At 38.7% G+C, this 20,826-nt stretch overlaps 1 protein-coding gene across 1 annotated transcript; it reads right to left on the reverse strand.

Moving 5' to 3' along the window:
• Nucleotides 1–50: 50 nt before the first annotated feature.
• cnnm2b (cyclin and CBS domain divalent metal cation transport mediator 2b) lies at nucleotides 51–20,810 on the reverse strand. Its single transcript, XM_055158011.1, is given in 9 exon segments — nucleotides 51–3,333; nucleotides 3,944–4,122; nucleotides 5,452–5,514; nucleotides 6,074–6,167; nucleotides 6,544–6,713; nucleotides 7,443–7,580; nucleotides 8,133–8,276; nucleotides 19,059–20,597; nucleotides 20,600–20,810. Coding segments are annotated over 9 exon segments (2,814 nt in total). The 3' UTR covers nucleotides 51–3,057.
• Nucleotides 20,811–20,826: the final 16 nt, after the last annotated feature.

The following is a 20,826-nucleotide window of genomic DNA, read 5'->3' on the forward strand; positions in this document are numbered from 1 at the left end:
TGTATGGCATCTTTAATCATTAATGAAGCAGATTCACAGACAGATTTGTTAATCATTCACTTTTTATTAAACCAACAGCTGGATGAGGCTTTGCGGTCCTCAGGGAGAAGCACATTGGCCAGCACATGGTACAGTAGCAGCACTAGGATGGACAAGAGAAACAGCAGTGTTTTATATGAAGATAGATGCTGATGATTTAGTCACAGAGCATCTTAAAGGGACATGACCTGTCAGTCAAAGCAGCCATGGAGTAACACCTCACCAGGCCCAGAGACCAAACTCAAATGGGACTATGACTTTTTTAGGCACAACTCTTGTAGCTTATGTCATTGATCCAAAAGCAGATCTGCTGCATAGGAGCACTTCCAAGTAAACAAGCAACATGATTCATAAACAGAAACTCAAACATAGATGCAGTTATGATCTTACGTATGTTAAAGACCAAAAGTGTGGAAACAGCGCCCACCTGTGGCTGTATACAGCAATGCAAAAATTATACTTCTTCATATAGTGGCCTCGTTGCATAGTGCATAACAGCTAGGCCTAGATGATTATGCATATGTCAATAAAAGAATTTAAACTAAATATATGGGATCAAGTTTGAGAGAACACAATATAAAACCTTGATCATGAGTTGGAAGGTTAGTTCATTCTAAATGCTTGCTATTATATTATGACATTAAGTCAAAGTAGTTTTCATGATTTGTCTATCTTTTGGTTTCATATTAATCAAATGTTTTAGCCAGAGATTGAATCTATTGGTCAAACAGAGAAAAATAATCACTGGTTAGACAACCTTTCTTGTGCAAATTGGTTAAATACAGTTAAACCTATATATCTGTATGTAGCCCTTTGTGGTCCATGAAGCACTAAAGTTTCAGACTTTAATTTAGAAAGTAACGAAAATAGACCAACTGAAAGTGCATATGACAGGTTTTCATGTTTTGTTTTGGGTTTTTTCCAATTATTACCTCATTTCGCGGGATGACTGTGGTGGTCAAGTTTGAGTTTTTAAAAAATGGTTCGAAATTTCAGGAACACTGTACTACGAAAAAGGATCCCACTATCTGTAATCAGTAGAACAATTTTCATTCAAAATGCAGGCACAGTTTACGCACAAAGAACAAATTTTTCAATTTAAACATAAATTTAAAAATTTGTATTTGTCAAATAATATTAAATAAAATATAATTCGATTATAACTATTTCTTGGTGAAATGAGTAGCCAAACCTGTCATATGCACTTTCTGTAACACATTATCTTTAGCTCTATATTGTTTACATTCCTTTATCATAAAATAAGTCAATAGCAGTTAATGACACAAGTCAGCATTACTGTAACATGTTGGTTTTACAGTAAATAATACAATCTTTTTTACTACTTATTTGACAAAGGCAACCAGAATAAACATAAAATGGAGTTATTTGATCTAACAATATTCGATTTATCTTGAGCATCGCAAGTGCCACTTAGGGCATTCTATAAGAATTCAGAAAAACATTTAAATAAGTGTAGTGTGCCAGTCAATGTCAATGAGGAAGCTATTCTGGGACAAATGAAACTAAAACTAAACCAATACTTTGTATTATAAAGGGAAAAAAGAAAAAAAATGTGTATGGTTTTTACATATCAAAAGAGAAGCCTGAACTTAGACTCCAAACCAAATGTGTGACGGCTTTGGGACTGTTGGTCTGGGTTGGTAGTTATTACCTGGTGTGTATGGCGTGCTCTACAAAATTCTGTATTTGCACTCAGTCCTGAAACGTCGTTTCCCTTGTAGTAAATGAAACAAACAATAACAAATGTTTTTTTTAGACTAGTTGTCTTTGTCAAATATTAAAAATGTTGAGGATTGGTAACTTTCTGTGGCACCATTAAGTAAAATAAATGAAAATCAACAGAGTGTGCTATTTTTTCACACAACTGTAGCTATAAAAACAAATGGCATACGGTTACAATGGATAAGTATAAGCAATGGGTCCTTTAAAGTAGAGCTTTTTTAGTATTTTGATGAAGACTCAAGTTAGTTTGATAGATGAGGTCATTATTACTGTGCAGTTAATAAACTGGAGTTTGCATAAAGTGGTCAATTAAAATATGTGCATAGGTGGCTTAGTGTTGGCCCTTGTACTCAGAGCTCTGTGACCTCTTCTGCCTGTGGTGACTGGCAACAAGACCTCGACATGAGGTCTCATGGAAAAATGGGCAGCTACTAACAGCTTGTGGATGGCTGTTTGCAAATCAAATATACACATATATGATACATACAAATATATAATACAGGCATTTTAAAAATAGGTAATCATTACTTAAATAAATTTCATTGCACGTTGTTAAAATAATTATATGATTTTTAAAGGCAATTGTGTGATGTTAAGGTGGAAAAGATAATATATCATAAGCCTGATTTATGATAATAGTAAAAATAACAATCTGTAATATACATTCTGTAAAAGACTTCTTCATTTACATAAATTCTGTGTCTGTCCTTGTTTATATGATGTGTGTACCACACACAGCTCACACATGCGAGTGCATGCTATAGTTCATTTCATATTGGTTCTCCACGCATACATATATACACATAATATTATAAAATAAATAAATATGGAAAACATTCTTGGTTTGTAGTTCAGCAGTTTCTGTCGAAGCTCAAACCATTGCTCTCTACATTGGGTTCTGAGTCCTTGCTGAAGATCTGAGCTTCCCTGCAATTGAGACTTTCCATTCAAGTCCAGTAAGAATGTGGACCAAAGTCTTTGGCCTGAGGAGAATTCTCTCTGTTACAAAAATAAAGTGGGGGAGCTAGTTCATGCACTCTCATCCCATGGTCCAGGTCTCCACTGTGGGCAGATATGCAGGCAGGTCCCTCCATAGGTGGATGTGCAGCTGGGAGGGACCGTGTTGGAGTGGGCGGTCGGGGTGTCACCGCACCCCTTTATCCTGGGCTCCTGCCCATGGGGGCAGAGCTTCTCCCCACATCCAGAAATCATCTTCTCCAGCCTGTGTCTGCTTAGACCAGCAGAGTGACTAGTTCTCACTGCTGTGGGCTGGTGCTAGATGGGTCCCTCGCTGTGGGCACTGTGGTTACTCCTATTAAGGCTTACACAGTTCAGTTGCTGGTTTAGTAAATGGGCTGTCTCATTGCCTACTGCTATAGCTACTGCAGGAGTACTGCTAGTGGATGTGGGGACCACTGTTGGTGTCTCTACTCCATCATGGAGCTCTGTCAGTGTTAGTTCAATTTTAGTAAATTCACTGGACTCCGTGGACTGTGGTGTTTTGTCCATTCGTGACGTAATCACTGCATTCTGGTACTGCTGCCGGGTAACCTTAAAATATAAAAAATATGTTTAACATTTCAGAATGAAAAAAATGTACGTAAAGTTTTTTATAACAATTTTTTTTAAATCCATCACTAAAAGTGTTGCAAATGTGTGCCTTAGTGTTAGTGATACGGGACACTGGGGAAAAGGCTCAATTCTCAACACCATTATTTTAAACAGAATGTCTAATACAAAATAATAAATTACTACATACTATCATGTGGAGTAATAGTAGCTCTGATATAGATGAAGTTCTTTCTAAAGCTATAGAAAATGTGTAGTAGCTTCAATAAAAGGCCCATATTATGCTATATTACACAATTTTCTTATCTATGTTTTAATGTTGTTTCCTCCTCATAAACATAACCAGTTGTGTTTTGTTTCATTCACACATGTTTAGCACACAAATCCTGCATATTTAGGCTGTGCTCTTCCCCTGTTGTACCTTGTGATGTCATGTGGTAATACGGGAAGTTTTTAAACTCCATACACTAGAATCATTTGGATGACTTTTCAGCCCTTGAATTGCCAATCTCTCAGTATTATTTATTTCAGCACCACTACACAGGGTATTATATGTAATTCTCAATTGCTCTTAACAATTATATGTATTTACCTTTATGTACTGCAGGTCTGAGCGTGCTCGCACTGAGTAGTCTGGGATATAGATTTGTAGAAATGAGTTGAGCTGGTTGTTGCTGTTGCCAAGAGTCGGTGTGATGGCATCTATCCGGTCACTTCTGTTCAGAGAGTCTGAGTGGTTTAGTCCAAAGGGCCGTGGGGGTGATTTATTCTCTGTAAAATAATGATACTTTTTTAAACTATCAACTCAACTATCATTTACTGACACCTTCAAATGGTAATCTAATGATTTAGAATATATTACATGGACATCATGCCTACAGACAGATGAGGAGAAATGACTGAAATTCAGCTTTGTTATGTCTAGAGTACGTGCTGTAAAACACAATTTCCATCTTTATGTGGCAGTTCATCTACTTAAATCTAGTGGTGAGGTCAAGACTTATAATTCCTCTTTGATCTTTGAAAATCTAATTTCTGTGAAGCCTTTGGAGACATTACAGCACATAATGATGACGTGCTCTCCCCTGACGCTGCTTCTGACCACTGGCCATTTCACACAGCACAGTTTTATGTTTTTGCTTTTTGCTTTTTAATTAAAGACAGATTATGTTTTCCACTTTCCACTAAATAATCCCAGTGAAAATCACACACAACAAAGTGGAAACAGCTTTGCCAACACTAATGCTACTACGCTGACTGGAATGTATGTAATCCCATGTTGGAATATGTGTGTGTGTGAGAGAGATAGAGCAATGTGTGTGTGCATCGCAACAGGACCAAGAACCAACAAGAGAACTAAGTACTTAACTTTCTTGGTTTTACAAGTTTGGTGCAAAAACAGTGTATAAAAAATGCACATGGACAAATGTGTGACAGTCTCATGTCTTTGGTCCGGTGTGTTCACATGAACATGTGTGTGCTCACTGATGTCCAGCAGGGGGCTGTAGCTGTAGGTCTTGTTTGTGCAGTGGAGGGGTTAAAGGTTAGGGGCGATGGGGGCGGAGCCAAGGACTGCTTTGGGGCCTCCAGTCTCAAGCACTATTCAGGTCCTTGACTAATGGCAGAAGGGATGTGGGTGTACAGTCTGAAGTGTTTTATTGTCACTACTTTCTCACCTCTTCCCCTCGTTAATATACTGTACATGTTGTGTGCAGCATTTGACTTTAGCACGTGATACCAAAATACAACATATTAGTGTAGTATAGCCAATCACTGTCAATCTACATAATTACATTGGTAAATCACTGTCAACACAAAAACATATTGGTAAAAAGAGCTGTACAATAGTGATCATACACACCAAAGATCTTCAAAAACTCCAAAATATGCACATGGAAGCACCATGTACCTAACCATTTATGGGATTCAGGGAAATGATTCCTTCCTGATTTGAACAACTTTGTCAGGACAATAATAGATGTAATATTTGATTTACACGGCTTGAAACCCATGGATATGCAAATAAATGTGTGGACAGGTGTGTATGGTATAATGTGCAGCTCAGATTTATTAAGAGGAAAAGAGAAAAATCCACTGTACCTGGAGATCCTGCTAAAGACTCAGCCCTACTGACAACAAAAGTGCGAGACAGGGAAAGAGGGACTAGACAGGGGAAAATGACAGAAAAGAAAAATCTGTCAGAGGTAAATAAGTTTGAAGTATCTTAAGATTTTACAAGTTAAACACAATCTAGTTTTTCACCACTAGGTGTCTCCAGGATAATTTTTGTTGGTTATGTTGATGCAGATAAACTGAACTTATGAATGAACTGAGAATCAGGAGATGATATTTTCTCATGATGTCATTGCACATGCGGCTTCATAAATACAATGACATATGTTCAGTTTCTGAACATATATTTGTGCACACAGATAACACAGGAGTTATACTAAATGATTTAAATATGACCTAATTGAAAACAAAAATATATACATTTGTTACAATGTCCAGCACTTTTCTCTCCAAGCAAATGGCAAAAGAAAGTCTATTTCTACTTAGTAGCTTACATTAGACAGTGTAGATTGAGATCAGATTTGTATATTTTAACAGCTCACCATATGTTGTATATTAAAAAGTAATGTTTACCATATTCAAGCGTTAATGTATTTTATTTTAGGTTAAATATGTGGTAAAGTTCAGGTGTGCTGGATAATGGTCTCACCTGGAGAGGCAGTCAAAGCCATCATCCCATAGAAGGAGAAGGGTCCTGCTTCAAACTTCATGCCCTCTTTTCCTGCCTCCACCTCCACTTTCCCCTAAGAATGCAACAAGCATTACACATTATAGCACGCTTTTGTTGAACATTCCTTTCTTCCATCATATTCATTACGAGGCACTGCCCTTTATTTACTAAATGAGTTATCTATCTATAACATAGTTGGTAGTTTTGATCCCAACTGCCTTGCGGTACAATCATACCACGCATACCTTTGCAGCACGCGTGGCCCCTGTGGGAACAAACATCTCTCTTAGATCGATGGCTTTACCATGAAAAACAGCAGGACTATGGAAAACAACAGCAGTGGCTGCAGCTGTAAAAGGTTTTGACTAATCTGAGCATAACACTGGACCAGTCTATACACAGAATAGATGTTTGTTTTAATGACACATAAACTAAAGTAGGATAGGCACCTGCAGGATAAGAATAAAGTAGTCCACTGGCTTGTTCCTGTGGTAGAGGTAGTGCTCAGCTGCACGCTTGTTTTTCTCATCGTATTTCAGCTCCTGGATGACGTTTGGGTGTTTCAGCAAACGGAGCAGGATCTTTTCTGACATCTGCACTGGTGCAAAAGGCTCTACCTCTGCAAAGACCAGATACGACTGTAAGCAATACTAGATAGAAAATCAATGAACTGGAGCAGAGCACACACACAAGAAGCTCTGAAGGACAGGTTAATCAATTAAATACATTTGTGCAAAAACCACACAACTGCAGTTTTAAATCTATATGTACTTTCACAAGAATATTTCTTTCATAAAATATGTTAACTTACGGGTCATTTTAGAACTACTGCTCTTTTGTGCAACAACATCGTTAGTTCAAATAACTCAATGTTAAGCTGCTAGATTAAAGTTCGAAAACAAATCCAGCACTGAGGCAGTCTCTAGCTGTCTTGTGTGTCTGTTTTGATAATTTAAAACATTTCATAAATGAAAGGGGAAATGTCTCTTTATACTACAAAAACAAGAAAAAATAGATTAGCTAACAATGTTAAATCTGATGACTGTATTATTTTAATAATTATATAGTAACAATAGTAAAGCTTTTTATTGGTATTACCCAATGCCACAGTGGTATAAACAAGGTTGTACTTTGGTTCAGGCAGATGTCCCATGTCAGACCTCCGGCACTCACACAAGGATGCATACCAACTTCACACAACAAACCACAGATAGTCATTCTACACACATCGTCACTCCTCCCTACTCCCCCTGGCTCACAAAGTCAAACAGACTTGCACACTCGCTGTCCCTCACTGAGGGGCTGAGGGCACACAGGGGGAAGTCAAGCAGCAACGCAGCCCACTTGCCTGTTGCCAGGAAACGCAGGGTAGCAAGCAGAAGCTGAGGTGATATTTTAACCTTCATTTCATTGTCGGTAGGCTTAAAGGCAGAGAAATCTTGTTTCCTCTCACGATGGGTAATTTTCTTCTTTGTCTTGTTGTCAGCTAAAGAGACAATCCAAAATCAGACACAGGGCATCATGCTTAAAACTTTTTTGTCTAGATTAGAACAAGGTCAACCACTAAGCAAGCCATACCAAGTCATAAGATCACATCACAATTAGAGACAAATTAGTAGAGATTGACCACTATGGATTTTTTTTTTTTTATAGCCAATGCTGATTGTTTAAAATCCAAAGCAACTAACGGCTGAGAGAGCCAGTATTTTCAGAGTGCTGAAATATAGAGGCAATTTTTACTATTTTCCCCAATATATTTGATTTGAATTACAAAAAGTGTTCAAATAAAGCTGTCCAAACATGTCTGTGTGCAAATAATGGTCAGTCTCTACAAATTAGAGACTGAAACTTTAGCAAATTTGTCTGAAGCCAAGCTTGCTTATTCAACTGTATTTAACATTCACATAAGTTTGCTCTCCATTATAAAAAAATATTTAATAAAGGTCTAAAATTAATTAAAAGAAACATGCTACCAGAATATTTAAACATTTTCAAATTGAATACATAAAAAAAATGTGATTGTCCACAAGGAACATACTGTACAAGTCAGTCTCGTCAAGGATCTCAGACTTGATGATTTCTTCAATCACATCCTCCAGTGTCACGATCCCTAGGACTTCATAGAAAGGGTCTCCTTCACCCTCATTGTTCACCCTCTGGACTATGGCAAGGTGCGACTTTCCTGGTAAAACACACAAACCAACAAGTAGTAAGTTCCTGGACACAGTCGACTGGAACTAGATAGAGTTTCACCATAATGTTATTATATAGATACAATTTGGAAATGGAGCTAGTGTTGTCAAGTAATGTGCGAGAGGATTACAAAACTCAAACAAAGGAGACAAACATTCGGCATAAATTTTAAAAAGTTCGATTTACAGTGAGAATTAAACAAATAATTTGACTTTTTTCAGCTTGTGATCATTTAAAAGGAATTTTCCAGAGGCACAAGCTAATATTAGCCCCTACAAAATGAAGTTTCCACTCTGCCCCAGCGTTATTCTCCCAGAGAGAAGGAGCAGAGCGCTGAAGCCTCCTCCGTGTGATCAGATTGTCTTGAATGGGTCATTTGCATGCAGAAACACCACAGTGTAAATAGCTGAGGCTGTCCAGAGAGTGTGCATGGGAGTGCATGATTAATTTGTGTTTTGGAAAAAGCATGGCTAGCGAGGGTCGAGATGCTGTTTCAGCTCATGAGCGCAGCGTGGACTCAAAGAAATGCTTTATTGTACTGCAGCACTATGACAACACAGTGTGCAACCTGCACACTGATCTAGGCCTCTTTAGTGCATCTATAACTACACACTTTGAAATCTAAGTGAAATGATCTACAAAACTGCCCAGAAGACAATATAAACAGCTTAGTCCTTTCAACATTTTGAAGATAAATGGAAGTACTAATGTCAGTTTACATCATTCAGTGTGTGGTGGGCAGTTGCTGTTGAAAATACTGCTAATTCTAACATCTTAGCTATGGCCACAAAACAGTCCTGTGTAAATGCACCCAAGTTAATTTAAATGTAGAGCAAGGTAAGGCTGACTAGGTAAGAATATGCAGATATCACTGACATATTAACTACATACTTTACTTTATCAGAAGGGGTTGGTCTTAAGTAGCCTTCATGGTTAGAGCAATAAGGTCTCAGAAGTCCTTGAGCCAGCAATTACCCTAAACAGCAGAACAAAGAGGAGGTAGGAGCACTGAACACAGATCAATGCCTACTTTGCTGTAATGACAAGCACTTTCTTACAAACAAGGTTCCTGTGATTTCATCTCAACTGTTACACAGGCTAATGCACAGACAGACAAAAGACACATTAGGCTCATAAATATCTAATTTACAGATGTTGACTCTTAAATAATGTATAATAAATTATGTAATATGCAACAACCTAATCAGTCCCAGTCAATAAAACCTCACTTTTTGACAGAGAAATCTGCTTGACCCCTGACCTTTAAGCGAGCAGGCTGATAAGAAGTGAAGACATCACAGGGAACTCTTACAGCCCTCATGTCTGCAAACACTTTAAACTCACAGTTTGTTTGACCTGCACAAACTAACAGTTTGTTCATCTCAACACGAGATTGACTGTTTTATACAACAAAGAAGAGCAACAGTAGAACTCTCTGGATTATCTCTTAGTGTATTAGGGTATACAAGGCATTACCGTTATGTTCCCTAATTAATATTATTCAAACACTCAATATGGAGCATTTCTGGCATTACATGAAGCTATTGCTGGTTGTACTTTAAAACAAAATTTGATTCCTTCAGAACAGGACTGATTTGTTCCAATGGAGCCTTGGCAGTAGACCCAAGAAAGAGGATGTCCTTTGAAGGCCTGTTGTCCAGGAACCTATAGGCACTGCCTGACATCTAGACTGTCTGACTGGGCTCAGGCTAAATGCATGCTGGGTAATCCCGAACCCAGGCCCATGACACACATTAAGATCACAGGTTGAATTAACTTTCAGTTTATTAAAAAAAAAAAAAAACTACTTAATAACATGGCGTAGCAAGCACCTTGACTATATCATGAGAGATTGCTGTCAGATGCCACATCTGTATGATGCAAACCACTGCTGAATGCAAGTTAAAAAAAAAGAAGAAAACCATAAGTCTGCTCTAGAGATAGAGATAGAGCAGGCTAGAATCAGTCTGCTCTATCTCTAACACAAATTACACAAAACAATGCTAACTAGGCTTTTATTCTTGCCCCTTAAAAGAATTAGCCAGTAACCTATGCAACAACTTTTGTGCCCCGTATTTTGACTCTTTCCTACGCTACCAACACATCAGGCTTTTATGTAAAGGGTCAGCAGACAGTTTATCAGTCTATCTATCTATGTCCCTCACCCAGGCCTGAGAACCTCCAGCCAAGCCATCAGAGACTACACTGGGTGATCTTTTCCAAAATTCCCAGCTTATTTATGGAATGTAGCTTTGTCATATTTTTCCACAGCACAATTTGACCCTAAAAATAGTGACCGAAGGCAGGAGTATGAAGGGTCAGTATCTGTTGTGGACCCTCATCAATGCCCCCTCCCTGTCTTCCTCTCCTCCCATTTTTCCAAATATTTCAGACAAATATAGCACAATGTCAGGGTGATGGGAACCGATCAGTTATTTTAAATATACCTCTCGTGAAAAAATGCTGCAGAGTTTCCAGTCATTTTGACCCATTTTTCCGTTGGCTACAACAACAGTGTGAGGCAACACTCAACCAACCAAAGCAATAATTCAGGTTTTGTTATGCATTTAAGGTCCAGTAACCTATGGGGTATTTGAATCCTGGATTTGGGATTATCTTAGCTCATTGTTCATTGACTGAAATGGATTTATGATGACGATTTTGTTCAAATACTGCACCATCTTGATATACTGTAAGCAAACGCAGGACTAACAATAAGTAATCGTCTCACTACTACTATTCGTAGTTAGATGATTGCTCTGCAGCTCCTGGTGGTGTGCACATGTACAGCATGCACCCTCACAGAGAATGACATTGTTGCTCATTGAGAGAAGAGGCTGCGTTTGTTTTTGGACGGTCCCCGGGTGGAGATTCCTCTGAGCCTCAGTCATACGGAGCAGCGTCAATGGGACAGCAGTGAGAAAAGTGAATGGGCCTGTGGTCAGGTGCCACTATAGGACACTGTCAGAGAGATGGAATTTAAAGTGAACTATACAATGCTTTGATTGTTTTAAAATAACTTTCCCAAATGACAGCAGTCGGTTACAGGCATAACAATATACTACTCCTTTAATTCACAGTTCTGCTGCTGATAAATAAACAGTAAATTATGTATAACAGTCCCGCTAAAACATGGCAACGTCTTGAATAACAAGAATATTTCTTTGTAGATAACTTGTTCTGTGAGAACTCAGGGTTTGTCAGACAGTGTGTTTATATTAGTCAGTGGTATAAAACACCTGAAGGGTTCTTAAAATGTTGTGTTCAGGGTCACTAGGCCTCATCTACATTTGTCCTTGGTTAGTAGACCTTTAGTTAGTCTCATACTAAATGTGTAACGACATTTAGTATGAGACTAACTCATGCAATAGTTCATAGGAAAGGTCTGATGTGGATTTTTCCAGTAAATAAGATCTAAGTGCCCAATAATAATAAGTGTAAATATAAAGATTTAAACAACTATCACAATATGAGTTTTAGTAAACTAGTTTTCACAAAACACCATCATTATATAAATCATTGCACTTCAGGCATTTTTATCTGTGAATTTGCATCTGTAGCATGTCCACTGCCCATGGGTAGAAGATGGTAAGCAGCTTGTTTGTGTGTGTAATTGGGTTTTAGAACACACTACACTGAGGACAAACTATGACACGTGGGCACACAGACACTGGGGCAGTACAGAACTAAATAGTGCTGCCAGCCTGCTAAATATCGAACAGATATCAACAGTAACATTGCTATATTGTTCATTCCTATAACAAACTATTATGAAAATAGCTGTTGTATTCCAAGTTATATGTTTACATGTTAACGAAGAAACCACATAATCCCATAGTAAATGAAGTAAAACGCACAAAATTGCTTTATTTCTCTGTAAAAACTTTTGTGTTGTTTTTAATTTTAACATCCCAAATACAAAAGAATGTGTTTTGAATGGCATGACAGAACATAGGAATGACAGCCTTGAGCAGCAGTAGTTGTTGATAAGCATTTCCGAAAACATGAACTAGTGTCACAGTTAAAATGTCAACACTAAAGCTATCAAATAAACATTAATGTCAGACTCCACATGTTGTCATAATCTGTGAGCCTCTAGAAGCCTCCGATGCTTTAATCTATTACAACACTTATATTGTGGGCTTTTTGATGTTTTTAGTCAAAGGGTCAGTTGTGGCTGAGGCCACAGGCCATAGAGGGGCGCCACTGACTGTTCCCCCCTCGCTGTTCACTCAGAGACACAAGAAAAAGGGGAAGTGTCACAACGAGAACCGAATGACCTAAAATGCTTCTGTGCATTTGCTTTAGAACATATCTGCTATTGCTCTGCATTAGTCTGTTCTCTACATCTTTGTTTTTCAATGTTTTATAAATGCAATGGTTGTGAAATTTTCTGGATCAGATCCAAAGTCTTGGCCCGAGAGAAACCGTTTCTGGTGAATAGCGTAAACTAAAGGGGGTAAAAGCAGGACAAGGATATACGTAGAGTAACGCTGTAAGATATTGTAGCTGATTCACAGAGAAGCTCTTAATTTCATAAAAGCTGGTAGTGGACTGGCTTATTAAGTGTGTAATGCTTAACAGTAAGGCATCCTGGTAAAATGTGCATTGAAGAAGTGTCAAAAGTAGGTTTCATCAGCCAATTGTCTTAGGGCCTTCTCAGTCCTAGGCCTCTCCTGGTGCCAGTGAATGGAAGAGACGGACAGTGTGCCCGGTGTTATCAATGAAGGCAGCCTCTTGGCTCCCTAAAAAGTGCAGCTTGGAAGGCGTCCACGGCATGGCATTAGGCCTGGAGGTTTGTGTCGTTTGTAATTTATAACACTGAGGGAAATGGGCAACAAGACAATATGGAGAGAAGAGGGAGAGAGGGAATGTGGAGAAGGGGGATGGGACTTCCCTGAGGCTGCAGCACAGTGCTGGTAACCAGGCTGAGCGAGCCGGAGGGCACCCAGCTCCAAGCACTGGCACTACAGACATTATGTTTTCACAGGGGAGAGCTACAACATGATTATGAGCTATGATGAAAACAAACTGAGCCATTGTGTACTGACTGTACTGTATCTTTAGAGGCCAGTGCAATGGTTCTCAAGGGGGTATACTAAGAGCACCAGTCCTCCACCACTTCATATCACACAGACTGATAACATCTGAGAGACACAACTTAAAGCCACAGTATGTAAAGCAAAAACAGACAAAAGCATGTCTTTTCATTTTGATTGTATTAATTGCATTGAATAATATAGAAAAACACACATTCTTACTCTGAGCGAGTTTGCATCTCCACAAACCTGCCTTTAACTTGGTCTGGAGGAAAGCCTCCTCCTGCTCATTTCCATGGAAATGCTGCACCTTTAGCTCTAATATTCCACAGACAGTTTGTCATAAAACATGTCTCCGTGGAGAATGTTCTGAAGTATGGATTTAACTTTTTATTTCTATGGAATCGTGCAGGTGATGTGTCACCTACAGAAAGGTACATAATGTAACTTAAAAAAAAAAAAGTCTGAAATTGAATCTTAGAAATTAAATCCTATTTTATTTAATGATAAGGTTTATATTTTTGTTTGTAGTCTTTTGACCACAAAATGTCATAGTAGGAGCTTCAGTCTATTGTGATAAAATGCAATTAGATGAATAAAACTGACTGCATTTGGTGTTTTGAGAAAGAGCTTATTAAGGGATTGTGGTGGTGGCCGTATAGTAGATTGCGTAATAACATTTCAGTAGCACATGGATACCAGTAGTGAGTATGCACAACTCAAACTGACCAAAGCCTTACCGTATACAGGAGGAGCTACTGGAAATCAGTCAGGCTTCAAGAAATGAGCCCTTACTAATGGGTCTCCTATTGGGTTATTAAGAACAAAGATGAGATTTGAAGTGACAGGAACAACAGTGGGGGAAACAATTCAGAAATGTGGAGCTGAAAGTTTTCTTATTCTTTTTTTGTATGGAGGTTCTTGCTTTTGAAATAATGAATGACTTTGACACCATCAAAGGTGACCTCTGCAGCATTCACATCTTTAATAAAGCACCCACATATTTCCTTTTACAATACAGCACTTATTCCTCAGATAAACATCTCATAAAAGATCTCTGTTACTATATACGTTTTTCATACAGTTTTCTCTTCAAAATGACTTTCTGTTTTCATGACAACAACAGAAACTACTTTTGTGCCAGTTATAAGTTATAAGCAGCTCTTTGAGCTACCACACACAGTATTGCCAGGAGGGGCTAAACAACTGGAGCTGCATCAGCACCAGAATTATCTCATGTATTTTCTGCTGATGCAACATTTATTCTGTGTTCTTCTTAAAATTCTACTTTAATGTAATGATTAGGGCTGGGAGATATGACAACAAAAAACTCACATTCTTTCCTTATATTTTCCAATCTTTATTTTGAAATAGAATAGAATGAAATAGATTTAGTTTTGTGCTATCTACAACAAAAGCTCTGAATAGTGATTTCTTGAACATGAACAATACAGATTTTAATTACTATTTAATAAAAAAATGTTACATTTCTTCTACCAGTAACCAAGATTAGAATTATTACTTTTTATTTTACTACTTTTATTCATCCCAAGGAGAAATCCTTTCAAGGGGTTTTAATGACAAAGAAGTTTGTGCTCCTGCATCTCAAGGAGGTTGAAGGTTAGATCTTCTCAAGAGCTTTTTAGCAAAGTCTGGACTTTGTATTTGTAGTGGTCCATCTATAGGTCCATCATCTAAATAAGAATTGTTGCAGTAAATGAATGATTTGTGATGGTACCACTGAGCTGGAGATATGGTTGAAATGACTGGCTATATTTCATCATAATGGGACAATGGCATTGGGTAAATGAGTTGGTGCAGGTCAGTGTGAGGCAGTGGGAATATAATGTAAAGAAAAGTCATAATGCCAGATCAGACAGGTTTGGGGAATGCACACTCCTTCACTGTTGCACTAATCAGGTCTTAGAGGCCTACTCCATGTTGAACCAGAATCTGAAGAATGTAGGCCAAAATAAAACCCAGGCTCTAACATAACAATCTGAGGAGAACCAAGACTATGTCAACTGCCCCAAAGTCAGCCTTACAAATACAAATCTTACTTTATGTGCCAATAAGACTAATAAGACTAATTACTTGGACTCAACACATTTATCTAATGAGGGTTTGTGCTGATCAAACAAAGTTCAATATGGAAATATTTTCAGATTCCCAGTGTTTTTTTTTTTCTTTTTTTTCCCCATGACATAACATCTCTTTTTTCTGACTTTTATTAATGACAAACTAGCTATATGATTACATGTTGCCCATTGTAGCTGCAATATCCAGTGATTGTTTTTAACTATTATTTACAACCAATGAGGTACTGAATAAGAACCAGCATAAATAAATACAAATACAGCTGTGTATCTAAATAACATAAACAAAACCAAAGGAAATAGGTTTTACTTTAAGTGAAAGAACAGGAGATTGTTAAAGGCCACTGAATAGGAATTAAGCATAGATTGGCCTATATTGCAGCAATCAGGAACTAGTTCATGACGTGCCGAGCCACATGTAGCTTTTACTACACTAGGGCTCTAGTGAAAAGATCGAGATTGTTTTCAGTCAAGAAGGCCAGCTGCTATGTTTAGAAACCAATGCTTTAGCGGTAGAACATAAGTTGAAAAATGTATCTTATCTGTATCTATCTCGTAATTGTTTTGGAGATATGCATATGCATATAAATATAAATAGCATATCAGTGATATGCTAAAAAAAATATCTTGATTTAAAAACAAATTTTTAATTGAATAAGAAGTCAGAGCAGGAATTATCATATCCAGTTATAAGAAATGTAAACTGCCTGCAGTAGCACTTGTATAGATATGCAATTTAATTTTAATAGTTTAAAGTACAATTTTTGTCAATTACGTCACCTGTAGTAAGAAAGTTGGGAGTAAACTTTCAAGAGTAAAATTTAAATGCAATTTATAGATTTCAAGATTTAGCAATTTTTCAAAATCTAAATTTTATCAGTATCCCCCAGTTAACTTCAAATACATTTTATTTGACTCAAAAAGAGGCTAATGGTAAAATGAAGAGAGCAATGGCAATGGCATATGAGAAGGTATTTCTCATAGAGTATTTAAGCAGATGATTGCTTTTTAACCAAGGAAAAACTTTGGTGTTGGTGATCATTCAAATAGCTGAACAAATCTACTTTCACATCAAATGAACCTCAGTAGGTTAAATTAGAAGTGGGATTTTAGGCCACTTGGTCCAGTCCCAGGAGGCTCCCTCTAACCCTCATTAAATAGTAAACCTGCAGTTTGACAAGCAACACTGGGATTACAGTAATTGTGGCCCTCTCATGGAGTCATTAATAAATAGGGCAGAAGTTTCCATTGTCTGTCTGCCTCAATTAAGTAAACATGTGAAATACTCCACTTTAACCTTTGACATGATTTACATAGTGACATTATGTAAAATTGCATTATTACAGTCTGTGTAAAGCAATTTAAGAGGTAAGTAGAGTCTCTATGGTCAAGTCATTGTGGGTGTTGTATTATATATAAGGTTAAAATCAGTATGAGTGGGTGTATAGTTTTGCACCAGACTGTGTAGCTAGTGTCACATTAATTCTGAGTGACGTACAGTTCAAAGGTTTTGAACCAAGAGTGTAGAGTGTGTGGTGCTCAGGGGACGGGAAACTGTGACCACCCCCTAAATCTTTCCGGGAACAGACAATTAAAATAATCCTATTTTGATCATGTGTATTGTTGTGTGGACTGTACAGAATCTAAAACACATGCCAAAAGACCTTGTAACAAAGACAGTGTCAATCAAAATAAAATAAAAAAATCATAAAACATGAATAACATTTTTTATTATTATTTATTTGTAAAAATCTTATCTGTAAACTTTCTCTCACCATGTTTAAGCCTTATTTAGTTTTTTTTTTTAATCAATGTACAATAGAAATAATCCTTTGACAAGTAAAAAAAAAATATTGTTGACTAATTGACTAATAAAATTTAATTGTTTTCAGCACCATGTGTGCGGAAGGCAGGTTCCTCCTGAAGCAAGGCCAGCTACATTTAATGTACACATTGTACAGACTAGTGTTCATAAATCAGTTGAAGCCTGTCTTCGCCAGAACATCCTTGAAAATTACATTAGTAAACTCTTAACACTACAACATTATTTAGATAAACAGTAATTGGATAATTGTTACAGTGTCCAATTGATCTATGAAATTAAACAGAATGTGTATCCTAAGCAAATGTAAGCCTCATAAATTTAATTACCAATAAACTTATTGTTGAGTTCTTGATCTACATTGTTGAAACACAAATGGCATGTTTAGAGTTTGTATAGAGTCCAGAGACAGCATTACTGAATAATTTATTAAGTTGCCTATTTAAACAAACGATGAATTACAATAATTAGGGAAATGACAAATTTTTCTGTAAGAACAATTTTAACCTTTCCTGAATTAGAATGGTCTTGACATTTATCAGTGCAAAGACCTCATGTAATATAATTCTTATTAGACTAGATTATTAGATTAGTATTATTTTGTATTAAAGACTAAACTTTATTACAAAACAGAATGCAATTATCATTATCATTATGAAGCTGTACAGGCAGGTGTGTCCTGAGATTTAGAACAACTAGAGTAGTAGTTTTGACATGGCTAACATTTGCAATAGCACTCTGTTAATGTTTGAACCCAAAGACAATGCATCTCCAGCCAAATAAATGTAAACAAGCAACTGGTACAAAAATAAACAAACCTCTCTGAAGTTAATCATGTAATAATAATTTGGCTATGCTATGATTCTAAAAATGGTAGGCTTTGGTACTGAATGTTTGTTTCTTTACAACTGATCACCAATACGTGACCAACGAGTCTGAATTTTAGGAAGCAATAACAGAAGTGAGACTCTTCAGAACAGCAGGTAAACATATTTTTTACAGACCATGCCCGTACACAGAACCCACATGGGGGGGCTGGAGAGTGTTAGGCTGTTATTCATTATCCACACGAATGCATTCCAGGGCTGGACAAAAGAAGTTATCATCACCAACATCATTTCAGATGCAAGCACAAGAGAGGTACAAGGGATTTAAGTAGGCTCTCAAACGAGATGCCCTGCCTGATAACCTGAGCAGTGGCATTGCACCATTCCCACATGTCCCACGCGTTCATTGACTGAGAGGTAGGGGAGAGGTGAATGGTTGAATGAATCAGAGAAGGAAAGAAAAAGCAGGAGGAGAAAGGGAGGAGAGAAAGAGAAACAAACAGTGTGAACATTAACATTGACTGGAAGTGATGGGGAGATAAGGATCCCTGCTAAGAGAGAACAGGAAGTGACCAGTGGGGCTGTAACAAGTGCCCCTCACTGATGTCGCAGCACTCAGATAAGCATGCCTACGGAGCAAAAACAACATCTTCAGCTCAGAGCACTCCGCCTCTTTTCCCCTGACTACCTGGAATTATTTGGTACTGGAATTTCTTGTAAAACCTCGATGGCTTGAATAATTATTCCTGAAAAACTAGTTTGGCTCTCTATTATGCTTCTAAATAAGTGTCTAAAACTCAGAAGAAGAAAATTGATGTTGATGAATGGCTCATATATACTATTTGTTCAATAAATTGTTTATACATTTTGAAGAATTTAGTTTTGTTTTCTTTCGGTTGGGTCCTGTGCCACATGTGACTTAGTTAAAGCACATCAGGCTGAAAATACAACAGATTTAATATTTAAAGTGTAGTGAGTTTTGCTCACCTTTTTTAAACTCCTCCAGCATTGCATCCAGTTTGGTGTCATTGAAGACAAAGTGCAGTGGGTGGCTGTAAAACTTGGTGATGGTTTTGAGAGGGGTGCAGTCATCAGGGTCCACAAAGGCCAAATCCTTGACAAACAGCAGATCCACTATATTTGACCTCTCGCCCTCAAATACAGGAATCCGGGTGTAGCCACTCTTCATGATCTCAGACATGGTGTTGAAATCCAAAGTGGCGTCCGCTGGGATCATGAAGCAGTCTCTCAGGGGGGTCATCACGTCCTCCACAGTTTTAGTTCTGAGCTCCAGAGCACCTTGGATGATGTTCAGCTCCTCCTTCACCAGGTCATTGTAGGGGTCTGTCACACGCAGCATCTCCAGCAGCTTCTCACGGTTGTAAACGGTGCCTATCTCCTGTCCCAGCAGGTAGTCCAAGAGCTTGCTGACTGGGTAGGATGCAGGAAAGGTGAGCAGCATGAAGAACTTTGTGAGAAAGATGGTGTTAGCTCCCACTGCCAGCCCATGTCTGGAGCAGATGGCCTGAGGAACTATCTCTCCAAAAATGACTATTCCAATAGTGGACATGACCACAGCAATAAGACCTGACCCTGCTATGTCATCCAGCAGGATGGTGAGCGTGGTGTTGACCAACACATTCCCCAAAAGAAGAGAGCACAGTAAGTAATTCCCTTGGCTCCGAACCGGCTCTATTTTTTTAGCGTAATTTTTCTCCCGCTCCGTACCACAGTTCTGAACTATCTGGAGCTCCATGGGGTCCAGCGCCATGAGGCCTAGGTTCAAACCACTGAACATCCCAGACAAACACAAGAGCATCGAGATGAAGATGACCTGCAGCCAGAACGGCAGCAGAAACTTTTTCTCCTCCACCACTATCACTTTGGTGTCATCCCCGTCATGGTAGATCCAGGTGTTCTCTGTCCACGGGTCATAGGAGCCCGCAGGAGTCGAAGTGGCCACGCAAAGGTAATAAGATTTACTCCTCTCTGTCTTTCTGAGAGGTTTGACCTCAATTTCAACTATTCCCGACGTTTTTCGGTTTAAAATAATGTTGGGCAAAATAATTATATCTGATGTCCTAATGCCACATGGATGAGAGCCGGACAGGTCCTCGTGGCTCTCCCCAGAGGAGCTGTCAAGGTTCCCCGGCGGCCGGCTCCGCTCATGTTCAGTAAAAGCGATCTTGGACCACGTCTCGTTGTTGATGTTCTGGCCGTACACCCTTAGTTTGACCCGGGAGCGCTCACTCACCCGCAGGTAGCCCCTGTCCATGAAGGAAATGTCGTCCGTGTCCTCCAGGCGCAGCCCAATGATGACGGTCTCCTCGGAGTTTTCTTTGCCATTTGTGGGGGTGACACAACAGCCAGTGACAGTCAAAAAAACCAACGCCAGAGCTCGGACCCGGTACAGGGACGCCATTTTTGCAGCAGTGGGTTCGCGGCATAAGGGCTTTGCCATATTGATGGTTGAATGGAATGGGCTATCAGCAATCAGAGGCAGTCGGAGCCCGCCTTCATCTCCACCGCGGTTGCCGTGACTTGCGCATCAGGACCTGCTCGTTCCCATTACGTGTCCGACACTGAGGACCAAAGCGCAGGCTTACGGGCCAACTCGTGCCTCTTCTGATGTCCCCGAGACAGGCGACGCTAATGACCAATCAGTGAGTCCAGTTAACCGGTGGGCGGGGTGTCCGCAGCCTCCCCGGCGAATCAAATTCCAAAACAAGTGCACCTCATGTTCGGAGACAGGACT

This window comes from Boleophthalmus pectinirostris, unplaced genomic scaffold (genome assembly GCF_026225935.1).
Source record: "Boleophthalmus pectinirostris isolate CB_2022bp ecotype Guang Dong unplaced genomic scaffold, ASM2622593v1 HiC_scaffold_22, whole genome shotgun sequence".
NCBI classification, from domain to species: Eukaryota; Metazoa; Chordata; class Actinopteri; order Gobiiformes; family Gobiidae; genus Boleophthalmus; species Boleophthalmus pectinirostris.